The following is a 24,497-nucleotide window of genomic DNA, read 5'->3' as shown; positions in this document are numbered from 1 at the left end:
GGCGCTGTTGGAGCTCAGTTACTTATACACAGGAAAAATGCCCATTTTTGTAGTCATGGGAACAATTGTCCAAGTGATACCTAGGCCACATGAAAAGTTCCATCTTGCACGTGACCTTTAAGAGGGACCTAATGTATGATCATGAAAAAAAGAGCCTATTACAGCTTTTTTTTAGTTTATAGATGACGATTCGAACAACATCAACATTCAGGTCCAGAAGGTTCCATCTACAGGTTTGAGGGCATATGATCCATGTAAGGGAGGATTACTACCGACACATCTGTTCTCCATCTATTCAAGGCAGAAGCACAATAGCCATCTTAAGACTCAGTTGAACTCAGATCAGAACCAAGTGACCCAAGATTAACTAGAGACCTTAGCGTTAATGGAAAGGCCAGGTCCAGGTGTTAAGGTCCTCTTGCGGGGTCCCCTGTTAGGAGTAGATGGACCAGTAGATGAGGTTGAAGAGGATGTAAGATCCAGGAAAGAGGAATCGTGAGTACTTGTCAATAATATGTGTGTCAATCCAGACACTGCTGTAGGCGCTGGAGCCAACGTAGCCTGTAACAGGGTCGCTCTCCATGCCCAGGTCCAGCATACGGTCGCGCTTGAGTCCGTTGATCTCTGGCATGCCATAGTTGCCAGTGTTGTTGGCGTCCACCTCACTGTAACTAGTCGACATCATCCCTCCATCCGCTATACCACAAGTGCATGGAAGCTGCAACAAAAACAGAAATTATATCAACACTGTTCCAACACTGGGATATTCCGAACACTCACTGTCTCTCGTAGTTTTCTCTCCTTCCGTTCTTGCAGAGTCGACAGGTAGTTGACGGCAGCGTACTCGATCACGGACAGGAAGACGAAGACAAAACTGACCCAGAGGTAGATGTCCACGGCTTTGATGTACGACACTCTGGGCATGGAGGCGTTGACTCCTGTGATGATGGTGGACATGGTGAGCACCGTGGTGATTCCTGCAGAACAGTAGGAAGAGAAAGATCAAAAAACGAATATAGAGTACCAGAAGATGATGAAAAATAATACGTTGTTTGATATAATTTTCAGAAACAATGTCATTTTTTATCAAAAATAAGTGAATTGATCCTATGCAGAACAACTGTCAAAAAAAAGTGTTGAGTTCGAACAGTTATATCCGTTTTCCGCAGATAATTGTGACAGCAGATCTCAATTTCTTTGTTGCTTTTAAATGCATCCAACCTGTCAACAGTAGAAGTATGCATGCATGGATCAGCTTTATCTCATAGATATCCGTTTGTGACGTAGCAAACCCATAGAATAGACTCATGTTTTCACTCCACTCCTGCCCCCAAACTCAAAATAATTATACAAACTAATAGAATAAGGGATGAATGAGTCCCTGAGTCTATTAGTGTTGCATCTGGGGGCACTCCATCTGCTATGAATAAGCTATAAACTAGGAACTGTATTGTTTACAAACACACATTGCGAAAATATAATCCGAGCAATGATTTGTTTAAGCTTTTGTGTAAGAATGATTGAGTATATTTACAGAGAACTGTCCTTCTTTATAAATGTATTTCTAACTTACTTTACGTGCAGCATCTCTACTTCCATCTTAAACATAATGTTTTCTATCATGAGTGATGCATGATGCACAAATTTACTGTTCAAAACAAACTGTCTTTCTTTTTGCATCATCTCCTATTAAGAGCACCCCCTGTAGGGAGTAAAGGTTTAAAAATCTATAGATTAACAAGATCCTATATGAAGCTCGTTCTCTTTGAAATGTAGCTCTATTCTTGGCGGGCTTGATCTCACCTAAAGGGACTCGGGCAGGAACAGCCCTGCGGTCGATCCAGAAGGACACCCAGGACAGCATGACCATCAGTGTCGCGGGGAAGTAGGTCTGCAGCAGGAAGAAGAAGATGTGGCGCCGCAGCGTGAAGTTGATGTAGAGACGGTTGTACCAGCCTGGAGAGGACAGGATGTTAGTAGGCGACGGTGACGTCCGGCAGGTTTTCGTAATGGCCGACTGTACCTGTGCTGCTGTAAAAGGCCAGTTTGGTGGTGGTGTGGAATTCCTGGATCAGGAACTGTGACAGAGATATCCTCTCGTCTGTGTTTAATGAGCGGTTTCCTTCCTTCCAGTACAACATCAGATCGTCATCCGTGTACGCGTCTGTGCAGAGGATTAAAACCTTCGTGAAGAAGAGTCGAGCAGATCTGACAAAACATTTGGGAAGACGATTCCACTTACAGCTTTCGATCTCCAGCGAGCAGGTCTGTGTGTCCAGAGGAAAGCGACTGAGGTCCATGCTGCACATGGCCGTGACCGTCACTCTGTAGGTCAGCATGGTGACTTGGTTAGAAAATTGTAGAAACTCTTAAGTGTTACTCCAACAATTCTGATTGATTGTCTCCCTTTTAAACTCACTTCTCTGACTGTGATGTTTTTGAGGCAGCGAAATGTTTAGACATGACCTATCTTTAAAATACTATCTTGTTTTTTGAATGCTGAACAACAATGTAAGAAAGAAAATACAATATAAAAGTTAATCAGTAAGATGAGCTTTATGTCCCGTCTACCAAAAGAGTTTTTACTTTTAGGAGAGAGAAATTGCCTTGATGTCAAATCTTAAACAACATACTGCATACTTGAAGGTAAAAGTAGGGTCCCAGAGTACCTCTTGTATAAGCAGCATATTCCGTCATTTACCCCCAAAATATTTTTGTTTCTGATGGAAAAAGTCTGCATTGTTATTCATCTCAGATTATCTGTCACCAGTGTCACATTTAGTTTTACCTATTCAAAAAAGTTACTGCTTCTAATGACACTTGATTTTAATGATAATCTTTATTATGCATTGCAAATCATTTCTTTAGCTTTTGAGCTATTGAGATAGTAGCATCAAAATAGGATAAATTCACAACAGCTTTTTGCAGAGCTGAGATCGAGAGTAAGATTTGTGTGTCATGAAATGAACTGCAAAAAAGAAATTGGCCTTTTTTAATGTCAATGTATACGCTTAATTAAGACGGACGTCCTCCCCTCCATGACAATATCACTAAAATATGATGATTTAATAATATTTTTTGCAGACTCCTACCATCAGTGAGCAAAATGTTACAATTTGACATTGTTTTGTAATGATGGTCTAATTTTGACTTGTCGTGAATTTGCGAAATCCTTTAGTAAAAACTCTCTCGTTTAATTTTTACAACATTTCCCCGACAAACAGTCCGGATATTCTATGAGTGTCATGTGACCACCGAGTACTGAGTACTGAGAGACTTTTTGACCAGAAAGATGAAATAGGAAACTGACACAACAGGAGCCTTCATCTAACTTAAAAACAACACACGCCCAGAAACTGCTTACTATAATGTGAAATAAAGACATTCCTAAACATTTCTTTTCCTGAGCCTAAATCAGCTTTTATTGCTTTTGCCTAATCCCTATTTGAGAGTTGCTTCCTCATTATCTCAGATCCGTCAGCAGCGCATCCTTATTATTCGTATCCTGGTCAGAGATTTGTTTTCAATGCAAAGGGAGATGATAAATTAAAATAGATAATCCTCACAGTACAAGTGAAGCCGGCGTGCTGAGCAGGCAGCATCTGCACACGACCTTCACCTGCCAATCCTCATCAATCTACAAAATCCTTCCGGGCTATGTGACCAGCACACATGCATGCAATTGTTTACCAAAACAGCTCTGGTGATGTCACTTAAAAATCACATTCGCAGATGATGACATCACTACTAAGTTCACTGCCGTTATAAGCTGTACGCTGACGGCCTCGTAACAGGAGGCAGAGATCCAGATGTTGGGCTTGTCATGTGGATTTCCTAATCTGCACGCTCGGCACTGAGCCCCTGATACTCTCCAAAATGAGAGGGTCATGCGTGGAAGAATTAGTGGTGGTAATTGGCACAGCATTACACTGTTAAATACAAATCTTAAGCTGTGACTAATGTCTCTCTGTCTATCTATGTATGGACAGAGAAAGAGTGAATCTTTAAAGGGCACCTAAAGTGCTGATTTAAGTGTCTCTTAAATTGTTCTAGGACCTCATTATACTCATCAGTATGTTTCTTTTTGCACAAAACTCTCATTTAACCAAGATATTTACATTAGAAAATATGCTTAAGCCACACCCACTCTGCTCTGATTGGTTAAAAAAACACCAGTTGCATTCAAGGACTTACGTATATTTCAACTCAGCCCTGTAACTCCCGTTTTGTACATAAAAAACAAATAATAAAAAAAAGGTTTGGTGCTTAGTGTACACATTAAAAAAACACCTAAAGGCAGAATTAACTCTCATCACCATGTTTACATAAATATTTATTTTGTTTTACAACTAACATGTAGGTACTTAACTGATTTAGGGCTTCTAGGACACCTGCACCAGAGTGATGTTAGAATGTATAATTGAAACCGTAGTCTCGTTTGGCGAGATTTCAGACGGGAGAGAACTTTATTAAGTAATAACTTCAAAACGGAGAAATGTCATGATGAATGACCTACTGCATTTTGAAGAGGACGACTTCAACATTTACAACTTGTGAATAAGTCAGGAAAGTTGGGTTTTCACATTAGGTGCCCTTTAAGAAATCTTAACTAGTACCAGTAAATGTGGATTTCTGTTCGGTCAATTTTATCCGATTACCTTAGGTTGGAACTACAGACAGAGGTGGCAAATTGTGGGTGCTGCCAGGGTTGGACAAGTAGATGGTCATTCCTACTTGCCCGAACCAACTTTTCACTTGCCCAAATTTAAATGACATGATTCTATGCCTTCATATTTTTTTTTAATATCCAACCATTTCTGGTAAAAGAATGTTCTAATGGCTAATTTAATAAATCAAACCAACAATTGATCTCTATGTCTGTTTTACATTGTTGGATTGGTCTTAGAGTGTTGTATTACTGTTACTTACAAAGACCAGAATTGAAGTCTTTAAATACGTGTTCCAATAATGGAAATCAATGTAGCGATGATTTTAATTACCAGTGAAATCCTCATTCAGCTACACTGCGGTGTTTATCTAGGACGAGGTCACGGTGGCAGCTCATGTTATTTTACTGCCAAAACTAATCTGGCAGGTGATTCCATGTCCCCATCTGTCCGGACAAGATGCTTGCGGCCCATTTTGCAAGGCATTATTTCTACAAAGGGGCTTCTAACCAGCCTAGTGGCCTTCACACAAAATAAACAAGTTTGTGTGTCACCAGGCTTTAGTGGAATTATTCCCTGGATATGTAGGAACAAACAACTAACTTATAGTTGTTTGTTAATAATGTGTTGTTAATAATTAACTATTCTATTATCGCTTGTTGGTCAAATTTCATACAGATAAATAAGTATACAGTATTTAACATTTGAAGTCTTCATCCCTTTTTATTTCTGGATCATGTGAATCTTTGTGTTTTTTTAAATTACTGTGGCATTTAGATAGTTTAGTTTATTTTAGATTTGATAAACTTAAATTAAACCTGATTGGTGACCATCTCAAACAGAAGTGACTGTCCTCAAGAATCCTCGTATGTCCCACTGCACTGACTCTAGAACACATTTACTGTGCACTCACACCTTGTGTCTGTGAATCCTGGATCCTGGAAAACCCTCTGATCTGCTTTCTTGCCATCTTATAATTTGAGATTAACAAGCTACTTTAAAAAGAATAAAGTTTGTGCATCATAATAAATGTGACTGAGTCAGCAACTTTACTGCATCGGTCCAGACCAATCTATTAGAATATTCCACCCTATAAAACTCTCCCATGCATTTACACACATCATTTCCTAGTATGAATATAATTATATAATACATTTCTTTTATATTTGTGTGAGTCCATAAATTGACCATGTGTGACAGCCTGACAGGTGTTCTTTATCTTGAAATGCACAATCAAATATCTTAACAAATGTCACTAAACAAAGCCTCTATATATTTCTCATAAGCACCTTTTATACCAAACCTTTGGTTTTTATCTAAATAAATCTTGGTTGGTACTCACCTGAGACTGTAGAGGACTTTTCCGTCAGGAAAAACTCGCAGCATAACGTTATCTGTGGTCGTGTCGTGGGTGAAGGACCTCTTCGAGTGTACAAAAAACATATCTGGCACCCATATCTTCTTGACCAAGCGGCCGTCAAAGGTCATGCTCTGGTTGTTGGTGCTCCTGAACGAGAGCCGCTCATCTTTCCAGTAGTGTCGCAGGTACAAGGTCATTGTGAAGTCCTGCAACAATGCAACCAAGCATTAAATATTAAAAACTCCAAATTAAGATAAACTACGTATGTTTTAACAAATATATTTTACTTAATTGCTTACTGCATTAACCAAAACAACATAACACATTTTAAAACCTACCATATCAACTTCTGAAATGGCATCCAGGCTCTCTACTTGAACATCAACTCCGACTGGAACTGCAGGGCCTGGACAAACACAACTTTGAATCATTTCAAACTGATCTATCTATGACATAATATATAGGTAAATATACATAAATCTCTAAACTTAGGAAAATGTTGTCGGAACATGATCTGGAGCTTGTAATCCATGCGTTTGTGTCTTCTCGCCTGGACTACTGCAACAGTTTGTTTTCATGTCTTAACAAGAAGGATCTGTCTCGCCTGCAGCTGATTCAGAACTCTGCAGCGAGAATTCTGACCCGCTCAAGTAGAAGAACTCACATTTCTCCGATCCTTAAAACTCTTCACTGGCTTCCAGTTTCTTTCAGGATCAACTTTAAAACTCTGGTTCTTACTCTCAGAGCTATTCATGGTCAGGCTCCTCCTTACATCACTGATCTGATCCAGCCTTACAACCCAGCTCGGGCTCTGAGGTCTGTGGATCAGAATCTGCTGATGGTTCCTCGCACACGGTTCAGGACCAGAGGAGAGAAATCCTTCCAGGCTGTTGCTCCTAAGCTTTGGAACGATCTTCCTCTCTCTTTGCGCTTGATGGATCTACTGACTCCTTCAAGAAACATCTTAAGACGTTTTTATTTGTTGAGGCTTTTCCTTGATTTTCTCCTGTTGTGTTATCAGTTTTATCTTGACCTTTAAAGTATATACTTTATTGAATATTGTTTTGATTGTTCAAGTGCTTTGTGACCCTGGTCTAGAAAAGCGTTATACAAATAAAAATTACTTACTTACTTACTATAATGTTTATGTTATTTATTTCAAAACAGTACAAGTTGCTTCTTCTTCCTCGTTTCTGAGTAAAACAGAACCATGGGATAAAAAATATATATACTGTTATCCATAGTAAACTTTACCTTAACACAATTTTTACGTTAAAAATAAAGTTTGAATGCATATGGAAGTTTAAAAATAAGTCTTTCAATATGGTTGTCTTGTGAATTCAGAAAGCTTGTTCTTGTATAACTCACACAACGGATCATGAGATAGAGGGACAAAAGATGGCTTCAAATGCTTAGTGTGGACATTTTTTCGAAGACTGCAAGACGCAGCCAAGTCCTCCCTAACTCCTCCTATGAAAGAAACATCTCACAGTATGAAAATAAAAAGAAGGGGAATCACATCATTTTAATATGACAGAGCTGTATGGTTTGGAATGCAAAGTTTGGAAAATACATATTAACTAAGAGTCCATAAGGGGAGCTACAATTAGCTAAATTATGAAGCAATAAGCGAAGAAAATTCACCAAAGAAAACATCAACATTTTCACAAACTGCAAAAAACATTACACAACATATTTAATTATATAAGTTATAATTTCTATTTTTAATCTTCTGCATTCCTTGACACAATTATATTGATACGGTTTTTCAAGCGAAATTAAAGTGAAACAAAAATTTTAAAGGTTGTTTGGGTCTGAACCTATTAAGTGAGCGTTAAAATAAATGCAGATGTTTTTCTATTTCTTTTATTGTGTCTGGTAGGTCAGACAAGTCAGTGATCTTTCCTTACTTAACAGAAGTGATGAGAACTGGACAGGGACACAAATGTGTCTGACTAGGATGAGGATCATGGCAAATTAAACTAGAGATCACTTGATAATTAATCAGTTCATGAAGATATAAAGATCAGACATAATCCTAATCTGAGGTCTGCACTCTCGCTTCCTTTAAGCTCGCTGGACATACAGATTGTCTTCACTGTACAGAGCACACAAGGCTCTTTAGTCTGATGACTCGTCTGAACATTTCATTACAAAACCAGACTCTTTCCTGGAAAGAGAACTTGATCCGCTGCCACAGTTTAACAAAAAAATTGAAAATGTATGAGCGGACTTAGTTTGGGATTTACAGTAGCTTTTCAGTAAAATACAGAAACACAAAAGTTTTTTTTGGTTTGTCAGAAGAAAAGAAAATACGTCCATATTCAATAAACCTTGCATCTACACTTTTCAGGCTTTAAGTTAAATATCACATCCCATACCCAGTTTGAAACAGGTCCACCAACACCAACGGCCTTCAAAAGGCTAAACTGATGACGAGGACAGAGGAATGGTAACCTAGGCCTCAACTTTTGTTCTGTTAAATCAAAACTACAACGAAAAAAACGAATGTGTACCATCATTCTGTCTTAACCTCTCATGAAATAAACAGATGCATGCAGTCAGCTCACAACAGACATCTGCAGTGACCACAGCGTGTCCAAGAAGGTCGCTCTGAGCGGGTGCACAGCAGTAACGTGCACTTCATTCATAAAGATAATGCATTCATTAACAAAGTCCTTGAATAAGGGATTAAAAACCCTCGTCACTACTGGTTATTTGTAACAATAAAAACCTGCATCTTATAATCAGTAACTGTGTGTCAGAAGGATATTTCAAGTGGCACATTATAATAGAACATGAAACATTTCTCTGGTCTTCTCACTTTGTCATTGGATCTGAAAACAGCCTTTTACCTCCAAATCCCGGTCGCATGGTGAAGTCATGGTCATCTATTCTCAGAAGCTGCTCAGACTTGGTGCCCGAGGATTTTGTGATGTCAGGACTTCGTTTGTAGAGAGGGCTGGAACAAGAGAGATGACTTTGGATTCAGGTGGAAAAACCTTTTTAGGAGATGGACTCCAGAAGTAGAGTTTTTTTTTTTTGTTTTAAATGAGAAAAAATATCAAGACAAAGAGGATAACGTAGGCGGTGTACCTGCAGGTATGATGCTTGGTTCTTACCAAAAGAGGCATTTCTCTTTTTAACCTGTAGGAAGAGAGAAAGAAACGATAACACATATCTAATAAATACAACAGTTGTGTAAAGTCAAAAGATGCATTTTAAAAGGAAAAGCACTAAATAATCGCAACATGTAGTCATTAAATTGCATCTATATATATTATTTTAACATAAATTCACATTTCCTAAAAAAGTTCTTTAGGAACATCTTTATAAAATGTATGAGCCACATCCTGCTTTACACAAGTTGGTCTTCTTTGAGAAAATCTGACAGGGTTTTGGTTCAATAAAAGATATTTATTCAATTATATTTCAACACAAACCTGTCAATCTTCATATCGTGACATTGACACATTATCATTAGAATATTGAAATATATGCGGATGGTAAGAGATATAGTTTAGTCTAATCTGTGTTGAAAAATGTATTTGAGACTAATCTTTTCATTCCACTCGCTGTGCCCCAGATTTGCGCTGCTGCTCACATGTTAGAGCTGGAGTTAGAGCTGGTTCGGACCTCCAGCCCTAATGTTACATAATGGCTGACGGGCTGTGAGAACAAAGAACCAACAAAATTTAAGCCAGATTTGTTCCTAATAGTCTTCCTCCTCTCTGACTAGAAGCTAAGAGGCAAACTCTAAACAAGTGACGGGATCTTTACCTCTTTTAAAATAAACTTTATTTTGGTTCGAGTCATTATTAAGAACCAGCTGCTCTCATTCAATATATATATGTTTAGATTATTTGATTAAAAAGGGCAGAAAAACGTTAAAATTGTGCAAATATTACATTACAAAAAGTCGCCCACTGTGTTCAAAGTATAAATAAAGCGACAATTTGTATGTATCCAAGTGATTTTTCACGTCATGAAACAAATCTTCAGTTGATCAAACAAATATAAATCATTAATTGGTGAGAAATGCAACTGTACCACTATAAACCTTAACAACAAATACATGCTGTGAAATGAATTTATCCCACAGGGATAAGCAATTTAAAACGCAGCTGCACTAAGAAAGCATCCAAAACCTCTTTTATTTGAACACCATTGGGTATGACTGGCATGTCCAAAATGTTTAACCTGTTTTAATCAAATAGGGATTATATAATACACAATACTTTTTAAATTGTAAAACATAATTATTTAAAAATATCAGATATTTTCAGGACAAGATTAGGATTCATATGAAGACGCCACAAAGTAAAGTGTCGACTCTAAGCCAATATTCCCCATAAATGTGCAGCTCCTTTGAAACCAGGGATGCAGAAACAACAACCTGAAGCTGCTCCACCAAACTGAATATACAGTCGGTGCAGAAATTATTCAGACCCCTTTACTTTTGCCTCCTTGTTTCATGGCCTCCATTTCCTTAAATCAAAGAAGTTCATTTTATTTCTGAGTGTGTACCAAGCTTGAGAGAAAAAAATTTGACTTAAAAAAAATGGATCGAAAAAGAAAAAGTGAAGTAAGTCCATAAAATGGTCTTAATTATTAAAACCCCAAAGAGACATCATTTTGGTACAGGTCTGGCTAAGGTTACAAAATAATTTCTGAAGCACTGAAGGTTCCTTAAAGCACAGTGGCCTCCATAATCCTTGTGTTATCTCAGGGTCAAAGTGACCCAAAGGCCCAAAAACAAATGGGTTTGTGGTATCCATTGTATTTGTGACACCCCTTGTGTTGCTTTTGGGTCAAGATGAAGGACCTCCCTGGCGTTCATGAATACATATGCAGTGGTGGAGGTCATTCACCTTGACCCAAAAGCAACACAAGGGGTGTCACAAATACAATGGATACCACAAACCCATTTGTTTTCGGGCCTATGGGTCACCTCGACCCTGAGATAACACAAGGGTAAAATGGAAAAAGTTTGGCACGACAAGAACTCTTCCTAGACCTACCAAGTCAACTATCACTACAGGTCTCCACCACGGAAGCCTCCCTCTCAGTGCAAGAACTATGAAAGCCAGCATTGATTTGTCTATAAGAGAAAGATTATCTGGTCTGACGAGACCGAGATTGAGCTTTTTGGCGTTAATTCTAAGCACTATATGTGGTGAAAACCATGCACAGCTCATCACCTGCCCACCACAATCCCAATGAATGTGACCAAGTACAGAGATATACTGGAAGAAAACATCTTCCCCAGTGCTCTGGACAACTCACTGAACCAAAGTTTCACCTTCCAAAAAGACAATGAACCTAATCACACAAATAACATAACAAAGTGTGTGGACGTCTCTGTGGCTATTCTTGAGTGGCCCAGCAAGAGTTCTGACCTAAACCCAATTTAGTTAAGGGGCTTCACTGTGTGAGTTGTGACTGTTCACAAATGAAAGCAATCCTTTCAGAAAGAATGAAATAATATAAACATCTTACGTAATGTTGCTTTAAAGGATGCCCTAGAACATCTCTGTGACTATCCTCGGCTAGAGACGCACCTGAAACCAATCTCTGAATAGATCTGAAACCAGCTGAGTCTGACGCTTACCATTTATCCTGATGAAGATTAAAAGAAAATGATGCAGGAAAGAGTGCAGCTTGTTGAAATAATCTTATACCTTGGTCTGTTACTGACTTAGCCTCCTACTGACCAACTACTTTGCTTAAAATCATCTTGTTCTTTCTCTTTATTTCTCTGTGTTCTTGTTCTTATTTTATTTTGATTTCTTTTTTGTGAAAAATTGCTGTATTTGCTGTGGCTATTGGAAAAAAAAAAATCCCCAAGGAGACCTCCTGAGGGATCAATAAAATCCTACCTTACCTTACCTTACCTTAAAATACATATACATATGTTAAACAAGCTTCCAAACGTTCATCATGCCTTTGATCACAAAATAAAAAAAATCATTTTCACATAACGTATTGGCGTTTTGGAATACACATAGATTATAGAGCAAATAGAACACTATTGTTTATTTTTCAATACACGTTTAATGCCAAACACAACACTTTAAATCTTTAAATTGACATACTTTTGAGATAAAACTGGAAGTAAAAAACATTAAATAAATTATCAGAGATAATCATGCAATATTTTATTTTTATACTTTTGACTCAGTTGTCAATCTCCTTTCTGCTCCACTAACCCTTTATGGATCAACAATAATAGTAATAAATTAGAAAGCACGTTAACACAATCAGATTAGAGGTTATGTAACCATAGAAGGAGATTTTCCCGTTCAGGCCTACAAGCACAAATGTTTTTTTTTGGTTCTATTCTTACTCATCAAAACACCAACTCACAGAACTGCAATTCTAATTTTTGTCAGACACATTACTGAATGTATAACCAATAAACAGAAGGTCATCTAGTTCTGACAGCATTTTACGGAAATCCTGGCCTAAACCAAACTATCTGAGCAGATCAACTTCAATCAAGAGAAAAACCTAGACTGGAAAATAATAATATATATCACAGCATCACTTGGGCTAGTAAAAATGATTTAACTAAGCTGACTACATAGTATGCTTTGAAATAGATAACTAGTCGCCGAGGCCCAAGGTAGTTGATAGAGGCTTCAGAGAAACTCATACAGAGATTGAACAAGGGACTTGAATTGGAGTGTCTTCATCTGTTTGACTGCTGGCTGAGTACTCAGTGAATCGGTGTCGGTGAATTCTCTGATTGGTTTGAATACTTTTGCCGCCATGACAAGATCTTAAAATGTCCTCGGATAAAGAGGAAGAGGTAGCCTTTTCTTTTCCTAAACACCAAGGCCCTAAACTTTGCAGGCTTGAAGCTCATTCTTTCATGCGATGATCCATCCAAGACCTTGGAGCCGACACCTGCATCCAAGCACTTATGTTGTTGTTTGACTGTTAATACGGAAATAAGTCAGGCAGTTGTTCGTAAGCATTCATAAATATCATGTCATAATACCATGGTCTAGTTGTGTCGAGCACAGAAGTCTTTTAAATTCAGGGTAAGAAAGAGTGGAAGTTTCTCCCAATCATGCATTTCAAGGTCACAAGCCTTCAAGTCTCCCAGCAGAACAATGACATGAGAAAAATGACTCCCCTCTATTGACTGCAGAAGATTAGGGCACTGTGAACTTCTAATACTATAGGTACGTAGGCACAACCAACAACCCTTTGGCATCTACTGGGTCTGATGTAGGCTCTGAGTTATGGGCGTTATAAACAAGCCCACCCTTCGTTGTTGCCACGCACCATATACAACTCCAGAACTCAAAGCTACTTCTATGTCAGAGACACCAGTTTAGACCCTTTATCCCCTGGCTCATTAAACCTTTAAGATAACTGGGGATGGTCGGACTAGAGAGCAGATCCAAAATCGAGACATTGGACACAAGTTCAGTCACCATTTACCACTGCATGACACATTTGCCACTATGAAAGTTGCCATACTTGGTGAGGGAATACTAAATGTTAGACTAACACTAGATCTGGTACTTATAATGCGGCAATTCTACATCATGTAGACCATGACTTTCATGAGTTAAAAACGTTATTATCTCATTTTTATTCCATATTACATGATGAATAAAACAGTTTTTATTTGATAGCAACCTAATTTTTTTTAATGAATATATGTTTATCTTATTTGAGATCATGTTACTATAAATTGTGAAGGGTTACCAAAAAACATGTTTATAGAATATACATGGATCGTTTTTTCCTGTTACGATAAATATTAAAAATAATATTTGAATCTTAACTCATAGGCCATCTCATGCAGTGCCCAAAGAGGTCGCTTAGTTCACCTATTAGAAGGACCTGCTCAGTCCCTTGCTTTTTTTGCATGACAGGTGGCAACTTAAATACACTCTATTTGATTTAGTCAATTTAAATGTAAATAAAAGTTAAAATATGTTGAAACTCAAGGAGGTGGATTGTTGTGTTTTTAAAGCTCTTCATAGAAATAAAACAAGAATTTAAACTCTAGCTTGTTATGTTTGTCTCTACCTGTGGAGACACGTGCACTCACCTGGTGAGCCTCAGGGGCCGCAGCGTCAGTCCCTTCTGGAGCTTCTCTCCGAACGCACCGAGCGCCACCGACACCGCCAGGACCAGCAGGACCGAGTCCGGCCGCATGCCGTCTCTCGCCGTCTCTCCACAGCTCCGAGTGTCGCGAAGTTTCACCGCGGAAAGTTCCTCCACCAGTCCGGCGTCACACTCCGTGACAACATGGTACGACAACCGCACACAGCTGGACTCACAACCGGGTGCCGGGTTGTGTTGCAGTTTTAATCCCGGACAGGAGGCGGAACCGACTGCCATGAAATCCAATAGAGGTTGTGAACCTCAGCCTTCCTATGAGACATTTTTGACTGTGCAAAACATTGATGGATACCACATTTAAGATCTTGACATGGGTCACTGGGACCTTTACTGTTGAAAGGGTCTTAGGCAGGGGTAGGCAATTAAAATTCTTCAAGGGCCACATTAAATTCTGTGAATTTTGTTAGGGGCCGTCAAGCAAAAAGAAAGAAGAATAAATCCCTAAAAAAAAAGGACATTCGTCATTAGGTCGTGACATTTATTAAGCTAAATAAGCCGCAATTTTATTCTTATATGTATTTTGAGTTTTTTTCAAAACGATTCTTCATTGAACTTAAAAGGGATGAATATATACACAAAAATTTACACACAAAAGGGAGGTTGACGTGTTATGTGAAAATGTAAATGAATTATAAATACAAAATACATTTGTTAATGCATTAGAACCATTTATACATGATCATACTTTGACATTAGAAGGGCCGCATTAATACAGTCAAAGGGGCACATGTGGCCCCCGGGACGCACTTTGCCCAGGTGGGGGGTTCCTATCAACGTGGCCCTGCTGGGCTGAGTCAGCAAAAAACATGGATCTGCTCTCTCATAGACTCAAAACTTGAACCGGTTCAAAGTGACAAGTTTTACTTGAAAGAAAAACAGTGTACACGTCAGTTCCAAACTATTTAGAAGCACAGAGCTGTTAGGTCGCTGTTATATCTTCATCCCAGATTCACGAGCAAATCTTACTCCAAAGGTTTGGACCAAACACCAACTTATTTTAGGTCGAGGTCAAGGTTTGCTACTTCATAGATCGTAAAAACATGATGTCCTCGAGTCGTGTTCATGGTGTGAAAAGTCGTAAAAATGTTAAGAGTAGTTGAAAGAACGACAACAAATCAATCAGAGTGGATGAAGTCACCGGTGGTAAAAGGTCGTGGAAAAAAATCCCGGAGATCAAGTCTCATTTTTGATTTGTAGTAGGTATTATTTTAAGCACCTCAGAGCTCACGGTGAATCAGAACAATATGATGAGCTCTGCTTTGTTGTCAGATCAGCAGACTTTTAATGGATTATCCACAGTCGTCTTATGCTTCAGATTCCTCTGCTGGTCAGAGATTATTGTTTAATCCTTTTTTTTTTGGGGATAGAATTTGAAAAACACGGAACGTCAGCATTGGAGCTGCAGCTGCTTCCATGAGGGTGCATGTTTTTTTTTTACACGTGGTCTGATGAAATCTAGTATTTGACAAATAAAAAATGAGTTATGAATTTAAATATAAAAAAGTGTATTATCTGCAGATCATTTTGCAGTAAATCATCATATTGCCATTAATATTTGATTAGCGTTGAATTTGATGAACACATCTCTCAGTTAAAGTTGAATGAATTAATAAATAATTGTTTATATATTAATATTAATAAGCATCATTCATAAGAGCCACTTTTAATGACCTCTGACTCCAAACTATGCTCGATTTATATCTTCTAACGTGGATTCATAAACAGTTTTGGTTACTTAACTTAACATTACCATGTTGTGCTGAATGCATCAAATCGTGCTGATTATCTAAAGACATGTAAATGTCTTTAGATAATCGTATGTATGTTCAGCAGATCATCTCAGAATTCTAAAGATTGAGGGATAGGAACAGATGATGAACTACCTTGACTTGAAATCACAGCAAGGCCCGCGTAGACCATGAGCTCTCCTGGTCCAGCTTTGTCAGAACAGTCTCTCTTGGATTTAGGGCGGGTAGTGATCTGGTCCATGTTGGCAGTTCTAGCAATAAGCCAGTCTGATCTTTACCTCCCTGCCCTCGCCTGCTGACATGTTGGGCCATTTGGGACTCATTATTTGTTGTGTCCTTATCCTTGTTGGTGACGAGGACCGGGTGAAATCCAGCAGTTTTTAAGAACTCACAAGAAAACCATTCATTTTACTGCTCGGGATCTTTCAATGAAAACATTTGGGTTCATGAATAACATTTTTCTGTCGAACAAAGTACTCATCAAGTTTCGTAATTATAATCAGTCATTTCTGTGTCCATCCTTGAATGAGTTCATAGTAATCATCATTAAGACGACGTGGAACATGAAGCTCAAAATCTAATAAGTCTCACAGGGATTGTCGAAGGGGAAATTGGAGGGTTACAGTTGAACGATTCAATTTTTCCAGACACGCCCTCAGAGGAGAAAGTGAGAGCGGAACATTGCAATCTTGATTTATGGTTGTATTTGGAAACAACATTGAATTTATATTTTTAAATCAACTAAGTAATCGTCCTCTCTCAATCATGTCACAGACTGTTTAAGTCAAGGTCAACAATGTGAGGACACATACAAGAGAATGAAAAGTCAAGTGGTCTTTCTTGTGTCTTACGTATTTATTTAAAAAAAAAAAAAGAAACACGATATACATAAAGTGACTTTCTGCCAACCTTTTTCAAGAATAAAGTTGATCCCTCATGACGTCACGCTGCCTGCGCTAAATCATTATCACCAGAAGAGGGCAGCAAATCCTCGCTGCTCTTGTTATGGACGTCTTCGCATATCTTGTCCCTTCCAGTTATTTCGTCCAAGTTTAGTTCAGTTTTGTGGCGGAAAGGTGAAAATGATTTGTTTAAAATATCTATTGATTTGTTTTTTAATTGGACCAATACATTTTTAATTTTATTTTATATAAGAGAAAAACGTTATTTAAAAAATGCTATTATGAGGTAATCAATCGAAGTAAATTACAACTTTTAACTTAAGGTGAATATGTCATGTTTTAGTTTTCATACATGAAAATAAAGATATATACTTATATGTGAGTAGATATTCAAGTAAATAACTTTTCAATTGTAACCATAAGGGATCAGAAATGACACTCATGCTCTCCACTTGTTTGTCAGTAGATTCAAATAGAATTCCTGAACTTCTGCCTCTTGTCTCCTATCATTCAGTCATTAACTTAATCAATATCCTGCTATCAGAATTATCCGGTACACATCATGTGTCTTCCTCCGTCTCTCCCCCACCACTCACATCTCCCCCTCTCCCCCTCTCCCCCCTTTCCCTTCCCACACACAGACACACTCCAGAATTAATCTGGATTTGGTTGGTGGAGGATTGCACCACTTGATGCAGTGCCATCCTCATGTCATTACATAAAGCCCCCCCACCCCACATGTCCATTTATTAGACATTCATCTACTCACACACACACACACACACACACACACACACACACATTCACACTCAAACGCTGTTCTACCAGCTGCTCTGTGAAGCACAATCACATGACAGATTAGAAAAGATGCAAACACATAAACAAGTGACAGAGTCCTCCATGTCATCACTTTAATGTTTAATAACATAATCTGGGTATGTCGTCACATACAGCCTATACGCTGATCGTTCTCTCCACACGACCATAAACTTGCCATTTTTTTCTGACCCGTACTTGACCCATAGGTCGTCTTGTTGGCCACTTTATCGAAATAAACTAACATTTTATTTACCTTCAGAAACGTTAAAGGATTATCCGTGGCTTTATATACGTTTGTCTGGATTATTGAACAACCCGTACATGGATTAACACAAATGCACTTGTATTTGAAAGCAAGAGTGAACACTTACACTTCATCTGTGGCCTTTTCAATTGCAGCTGAATATTAATGGACAGGATTTATTTTTCAATTAAAGTTTTATTTATACCATTTAAAAATTATTATAACGGTACACTTTACATTTTTCTAGGAAACAATTTTTTTTGAATATTTATTTATTTATACAAAGAATGATTTAATATAGTTTTGGGTGGATTTTATAGTAATAAACATCATTTAAACTTAGGTTTTAATTGTAGGATATGTGTTTTTTTTTAACTGCAACCTCTGTTTTGGTAGAGAAATCAGCACGGTTATGTCCAGTGATATCTCATTGACTTTCATAGTGAATACAAGGGGAAATAAAACATTTTCATTTTGTATTCGTCTACGATGATTAATCCAAATATGAAAATGTTTAGAGAAATCTCCAACCCAACTTCAAAACCCGTTTTGTAATCGTCATTACTGATCATTACAGAATAGTTACCACACACTTGGGAGGTGACGACACATTTAGATCTGTTTTAAGAGTAGAGTTCAGTGATGTTTTTTGTTTGGTCCTTCATTCTGAAGTGTTCATTTAATTGAACAAGAAGAGAAGAAGCTGTTTCTGATCTCAATTCAATTTAATTTAAAGTGTCCAGCCAAAACAGAGTTATCTCACGACACCGTTTAAAGAGGGAAGACAACAACACAATTAGCATCAGGCGTGAGAAACAACCTATTTTTTCGAAACCTCGAGCAGCACCAGACTGTGAGGGAGAAGAGAGACAGGGAAATGGAATGATGAGAAAGGGAGGAGAGACAGGGAGAAAGGAGTTTGGAGTAGGAGAACATGGTCCAGACAGGGTTATAGAGAGAAATCTGGATCTGCCAAGTTGAAATAGATCCTGGATGGAGGTGGAGCATTGTGGGTAAGTTAGAGCTGTAGGGTTCTAAGAGACTTTTTTAAGCATCATTGCTCAAAAGAGTTCTAGTAGTCTAGTCTTGAGGTAACACAAGCATGGAAGAGCATCTCAGCAGTCAAGAAGACATGGCCTGATTTTTGAAACATTACAAAATGTCTGTGAGCGATGAAAGGTCAAATGTCTTCCAAAACCTCACTCCAGTCCAGTTTCCTTGATTTTAACCCTCTGGATACTATTGTACAGGTATACTACATTTGTAGAAGCTTTTCGATTTAATCTTTCCAGTTGTCGATAAGAAACAAAAATATCAGATGCTCAAATATTTCCTTGGTTTTTACGGTTGGTCTAGGAATTTAAAAAATTGAGAATCACACAAAATATGACAGTACGGACGTGTTCAGATCAATTGTTAGCTACAAACAAAAAACAACAGGAAAACATCACTTGTAACAACATACATTTCCTGATAAAAAACATTAATTATAATCAATAATAACAACATTTCAAACTCCTTAAACATTATGCCACCAAATTGTTTCATTCAAGGAGGATTGCATTGGTAAATAACCTAAAAAAAAATCCATAAAATGATTGTGGGTTTCGCAAGTATAAAAATGGAACAGGACAAGTGTAAAGATCATATCTCTGTATATCAAATCTCATCTGCAGATCATTGCACAATAACGCCAGAAAAGTCCTTTCGACTTTATGCAAATCCTTTCAGCATTCTTTGTTTGATTCGAGTGGCATCTCTATCACCCTTGTCAAACTGTTGCTTCACATTATCTTTGCATCCACGTGTTCATATCTTGTTTTTCTTTCCACTCCTGAAAGTCACAGATAGAAGCACCACCTTTTTTCCAGTCAATCTTTACTTTTTTCACTGTTTATTTTACCACCAGCAGGTTTTGCAGGTGCTGATGCTGCACAATGAAAAGCGATTGTGGGAGAGTATAGGGATGTCACAAAAGTGCAACATCAACACTTTACCAAAATAGTAAACAGGATGTGGAAGTAGAGGATGATGACCTAATATTGAGCATGGATGAGCAAACTCTGATGAAACAGCAAACAGCTTTATTTCCAAGCCAAAATGGCCCAAGTACAAGATGTCTTCTTTATTTTTCACACAAGATTTTAAACTGAACAGACTGCCTTGAGCTGTTGCATCATCCGAACAAGATTATGGATTATTATCAACTATATTCCTCAATTCCCATCCCTTGTTTTTTTCTTTGCGTTTTATTCTTCTTGTTTAACCAATTTATAGTTTCCCTTTCAATTTTGGACTTAGCTTTTTCATAATTATTACTTGTCCTATATACACTGATTTTGGTACTTCCTTTTTTTTCAGTGTTACACTGTATTTAGTGTCCTACATTAATGAATGAAATATAATAAATAGTGCTATTTTACCTTGCTAAGTATGATTGTAACATATGTATTGCACTGAAGTGAATTTGTCTACAACTGTTACTACTACTCAAAGTGTTTATAGGAGGCACAGGAAACTGGGGCCACCTGTGTTTAGAAGATGCTCAAGCGGAACCCTGGCCTTGTGCCACTGGCGCTATTAGCATGTAATGATGCTTGACTTCACCACCTTCCCTCGTTGGATTCTTCATTTTGTTTCACAGCTGTCTTTGTTCCTGGATCAGAGCGACATCCATGAAAAGCTTCAGTCTGGCTTCCGTAAACATCACTCTACGGAGACAGCTTTATTGAAAGTGTCCAATGACATCATGATGTCGGCTGATTCGGGTCAATACACTGTTCTGGTTCTCTTGGATCTGTCCCCAGCCTTTGACACAGTTGATCACCAGATCCTGCTGAGAAGACTGAGGGATGAAGTCGGACTGTCTGGGTCTGTGTTACAGTGGTTCTCATCGTACCTTTCTGGGCGCAGTTTTAGTGTATCTGCCAATCAAATGAGGTCTGAATCGGCAGATCTGTTGTGTGGAGTCCCTCAAGGTTCTGTTCTGGGTCCTTTATTGTTTTTGCTGTACTTGATTCCCCTCGGTAAAATCATTCAGAGATTTCCAGATGTTTCTTATCACATTTTTGCTGATGACATCCAGCTCTACTGCTATTTTGATCCAACTGAGCCCCAGAAGCTGAACAGCTTAGTCAATTGTTTGCTAGAAATCAAACAATGGCTGAGTGAAAACACTTTGCAGCTAAATGTGGACAAAACTGAAACTCTGGTGATTGCTCCTGATGATAAGATTCCATGGTTGAGTCAGTACTTGGATCAACTTACTTCTTTTTACTTTCAAAGCTATTCATGGTCAGGCTCCTCCTTACATCACTGATTTGATCCAGCCTTACACCCCAGCTCGGGCTCTGAGGTCTGTGGATCAGAATCTACTAATGGTTCCTCGCACACAGTTCAGGACTAGAGGAGAGAAATCCTTCCAGGCTGTTGCTCCTAAGCTTTGGAATGATCTTTCTCTCTCTTTGCGCTTGATGGATCTACTGACTCCTTCAAGAAACATCTTAAGTCGTTTTTATTTGCTCAGGCTTTCCCTTGATTTTCTGGAACTCCTGTTGTGTTATCAGTTTTATCTTGCCCTTTAAAGTATATACTTTATTGAGTGTTGTTTTGATTGTTTAAGCGCTTTGTGACCCTGGTCTGGAAAAGCACTATACAAATAAAAATTACTTACTTACTTACTTACTTATTCATCTCTTGCATATTTAACACTGAACTAATGCTGTGAACATGGTTGTGCTCTTAGACACTCCTTTGACAGTCATCCAGGAGTGAAAATAAGAATGAACTGATGACAGCTGTAGATAGGATGCCATGCTGATGGATTTTAAAGATTTTCCAGGGGAATTTTGATTTAGAACTTATGACAATTTTAGATTGTCCAGATGCACATTTTTCTTAGATTGTCTTGAGTAGAAAAAAGCCGGCACCTCTGACAAAGTCTGTGAAATATTTTGTGATTGAGTTAAAATACTTTTAGAGAAAACTTTTGCCCAAGTCATAACAAATGTGACATTTCAGGTCGAATCACAATAGAATAGAATAGAATAATGAGTTGCAGTTCTCGAGACAGAAGCTACATTTCCACCATGGTGGCGGCTGCTGTTAATTGGCTTAAAGATATGGTTCAGTAACTGACGTTACAATCTTAAACAGTTTTTGATCATTAACCAGTGAGTGGTGTGCGCCCAATAGTGTATGAATGCTTTTGGTGGAAATGTATTTAAAAAAAGAAACAACAGACATCTCAAGGCTTTAAATAATGATAATAATAAAGACATGGATATTTCATTCTAGACTATTTACTCAAACCACCTCATAAAGTTGTGGTAAATGTGTCACATTTTAATTACAGCGTGTATAACGTAAACATCTTGCCAGTCTGGAATGAATGGACAGCGTGTTTAAAGTGTAAAACAGTAATTTGGTTAGGTTAGAATATACATGTAAGTAAATGTTGGTTACCTGTGTTGGTATAACTATTTGACCAGAACTAAACTAAAATGATCTTCACTTAAAAACTAATACAACAAAAATCAACGTCAGAAATGTGTGTTTCTAGTGTCATTTAGAAGTGGTTACTGGTGTTTGTAGCTAAATCAAAGGTCTGGAAAAGCGCTATACAAATAAATATTACTTACTTACTTACTTACTTACTAAATTAACACTAAATTTGAAGTTCAGACACTTTTCTTACTTTGAACACATCATTTCAGTACAGATTTAACAGTTTTGATTGACTAAAACAAGACTAAAATGTTCAGACGGTAAGTCGACTGAAAGCTTGGCTAGAATAAAAATAGTGATACAGAAACTAGAACGAAGGTTTGATTCAAAGACTAAACTAAAACTAAACATGCTAACAAAAATAACTAGTGTGTATAGCTTGTTTGTTCCCTTGTTTCTGCCCTTATCTTGGTCTTTGAGTTGTCTCGATTTTGACACTCTTCGGTTTTGGTATTGGCTGATAAAAGTCTACAAAATCCCTGCTAAACTAAAAATTGTTGAGTATTCAAAACAGACTGGATGGAATGCCTGCTGTTGCCCATGTAAGGATCTAAAAAAAGAATAATTCAATTAAAACATACATGAGAAGGGATAATGTAAAACATTGAAAACCAAATAACCCATAAACTTTCAATTTGTATAGATGTTGCACAAAAATCAACTTGAATGAATTGATTCCCAACATTCTGTACTGTATATAAACCCCAAATGTAGCAATATTCCTGGTAACGTCATTAAAACGTCTGTTCACACAACATTGTAACGAAGTACTTATATCATAAGAACACATAAAAACAGTTGATGAGCTGGAATTTAGTCACAATAACTTAACATTGTAAAAGCAAATTAAAACAAATCAACATCAAACAAGGTTTAATGTTACATCAGTTCCTCTAATTCACTTCTTTCTGGCGGTCCAATGTCACAAGGCTGTTAGACAAACCCCGATTTCTGTGGTTACACCGTGATAAATATTTCAAATGTTGTGATGGATGCACACGTTATCTGTTGTCCGACATCTCTGCACCTCTTTTCTCCAAAATTGCTTTCCTCTGCAGAGAGAATGCTTCCGTCTATTCCGCTGTGACGGGTGAACAAGGACAGGAGAGTGTTTTCATGAGAACTGAACCAACGATCAATTACTGTAGATGGTCCAAACTTCTAAACAAGTTGTTCGTATCGAGGCTCAATTGAAGAGGTCATCAGACCACCAGATGACACATGAATCTGGCTGATTCGTTTACAAAATTAGGTTTATAAAAACACAAACCACAAGCCTGTTAAAAACCTCAATTTTGCAACAGCATTTCTTAAAGTCTTCTGCCCCTTTCACCGTGAAACCAATTACACACCGCCTCTCTCTTCTCTTTTAAGAACCACACTTTTGCATCCTACCTGCATTGTTCTGTATTTGGGACAAGATAGATATCCGCCTTCATATGCAGAATCGTTATTAAGAGTGGCTAAAAGTTTTAGGAGTTACAAAAGGGACAGTTTGTGTTCTCGTTCAACCAAACAGAATATTACGAACTGTACGTTCTAAGATGAACTGAATGAATTCCCATCAATAGCTGGTACTTTTATTATCTGAAAAAAAAACTATTTAAAACATTAATTATCTTTTACTCTTGGGCCTTTGGTGGGACACCATTATCATTTTGGTAACCCATATAATGTAATGCTCAGTAAAACATCTATTTAAAACCAACTGATGACAGTATTAAGCAATGTGTTGTTAAATGTTAGATGTGCTGGTAGTATCATTGGTTATTAATGTACATACTAATGTTTGCTGCTCCTTTGGCATTTCACATGGCAGATGTGTTTCATAACACCTCTGCGTTTCCCCGTGATCAGAGCAGACGACTGCGGGGGATTAGAATACGTGGGCACTAACGTAGAATCCCTGTGGAGGTTTTTATGTGGGGCGACATGAGCCGGTGGTCAAGTTTAGTTCACTGCAGAGTCTTTTGAACATTTGTTCCAGGAAAGAGCTCTATGCACTGGGCTCAGATCCGGTTAATTCTTCTGCGATTAGCATTTGTGTGGACAAGACAATACAGAGAAACCAATTACACAGCATGGTTCAGTCTTTTTCTTCATTAT

The 24,497-nt window shown here is 37.9% G+C and overlaps 1 protein-coding gene across 1 annotated transcript; it reads right to left on the bottom strand.

The window, feature by feature from the left end:
• Nucleotides 1-433: 433 nt before the first annotated feature.
• LOC148062071 (gamma-aminobutyric acid receptor subunit rho-1-like) lies at nucleotides 434-8,985 on the bottom strand. The gene is made up of 8 exons (XM_087812459.1): nucleotides 8,883-8,985; nucleotides 6,366-6,433; nucleotides 6,010-6,233; nucleotides 2,243-2,325; nucleotides 2,024-2,164; nucleotides 1,804-1,956; nucleotides 781-977; nucleotides 434-718 (listed from the first exon to the last, which is right to left on the bottom strand). Exons 1-8 carry the CDS (start codon nucleotides 8,899-8,901, stop codon nucleotides 434-436), a joined length of 1,170 nt encoding a protein of 389 aa, XP_087668585.1. The 5' UTR covers nucleotides 8,902-8,985.
• Nucleotides 8,986-24,497: the final 15,512 nt, after the last annotated feature.

The sequence above is a fragment of the Callionymus lyra genome, chromosome 17, assembly GCF_982586985.1.
Source record: "Callionymus lyra chromosome 17, fCalLyr1.hap1.1, whole genome shotgun sequence".
Classification (NCBI taxonomy): Eukaryota; Metazoa; Chordata; class Actinopteri; order Syngnathiformes; family Callionymidae; genus Callionymus; species Callionymus lyra.
The sequence above is the reverse complement of the archived record's forward strand: the minus strand, read 5'-3'. Positions and strand labels throughout refer to the sequence as shown.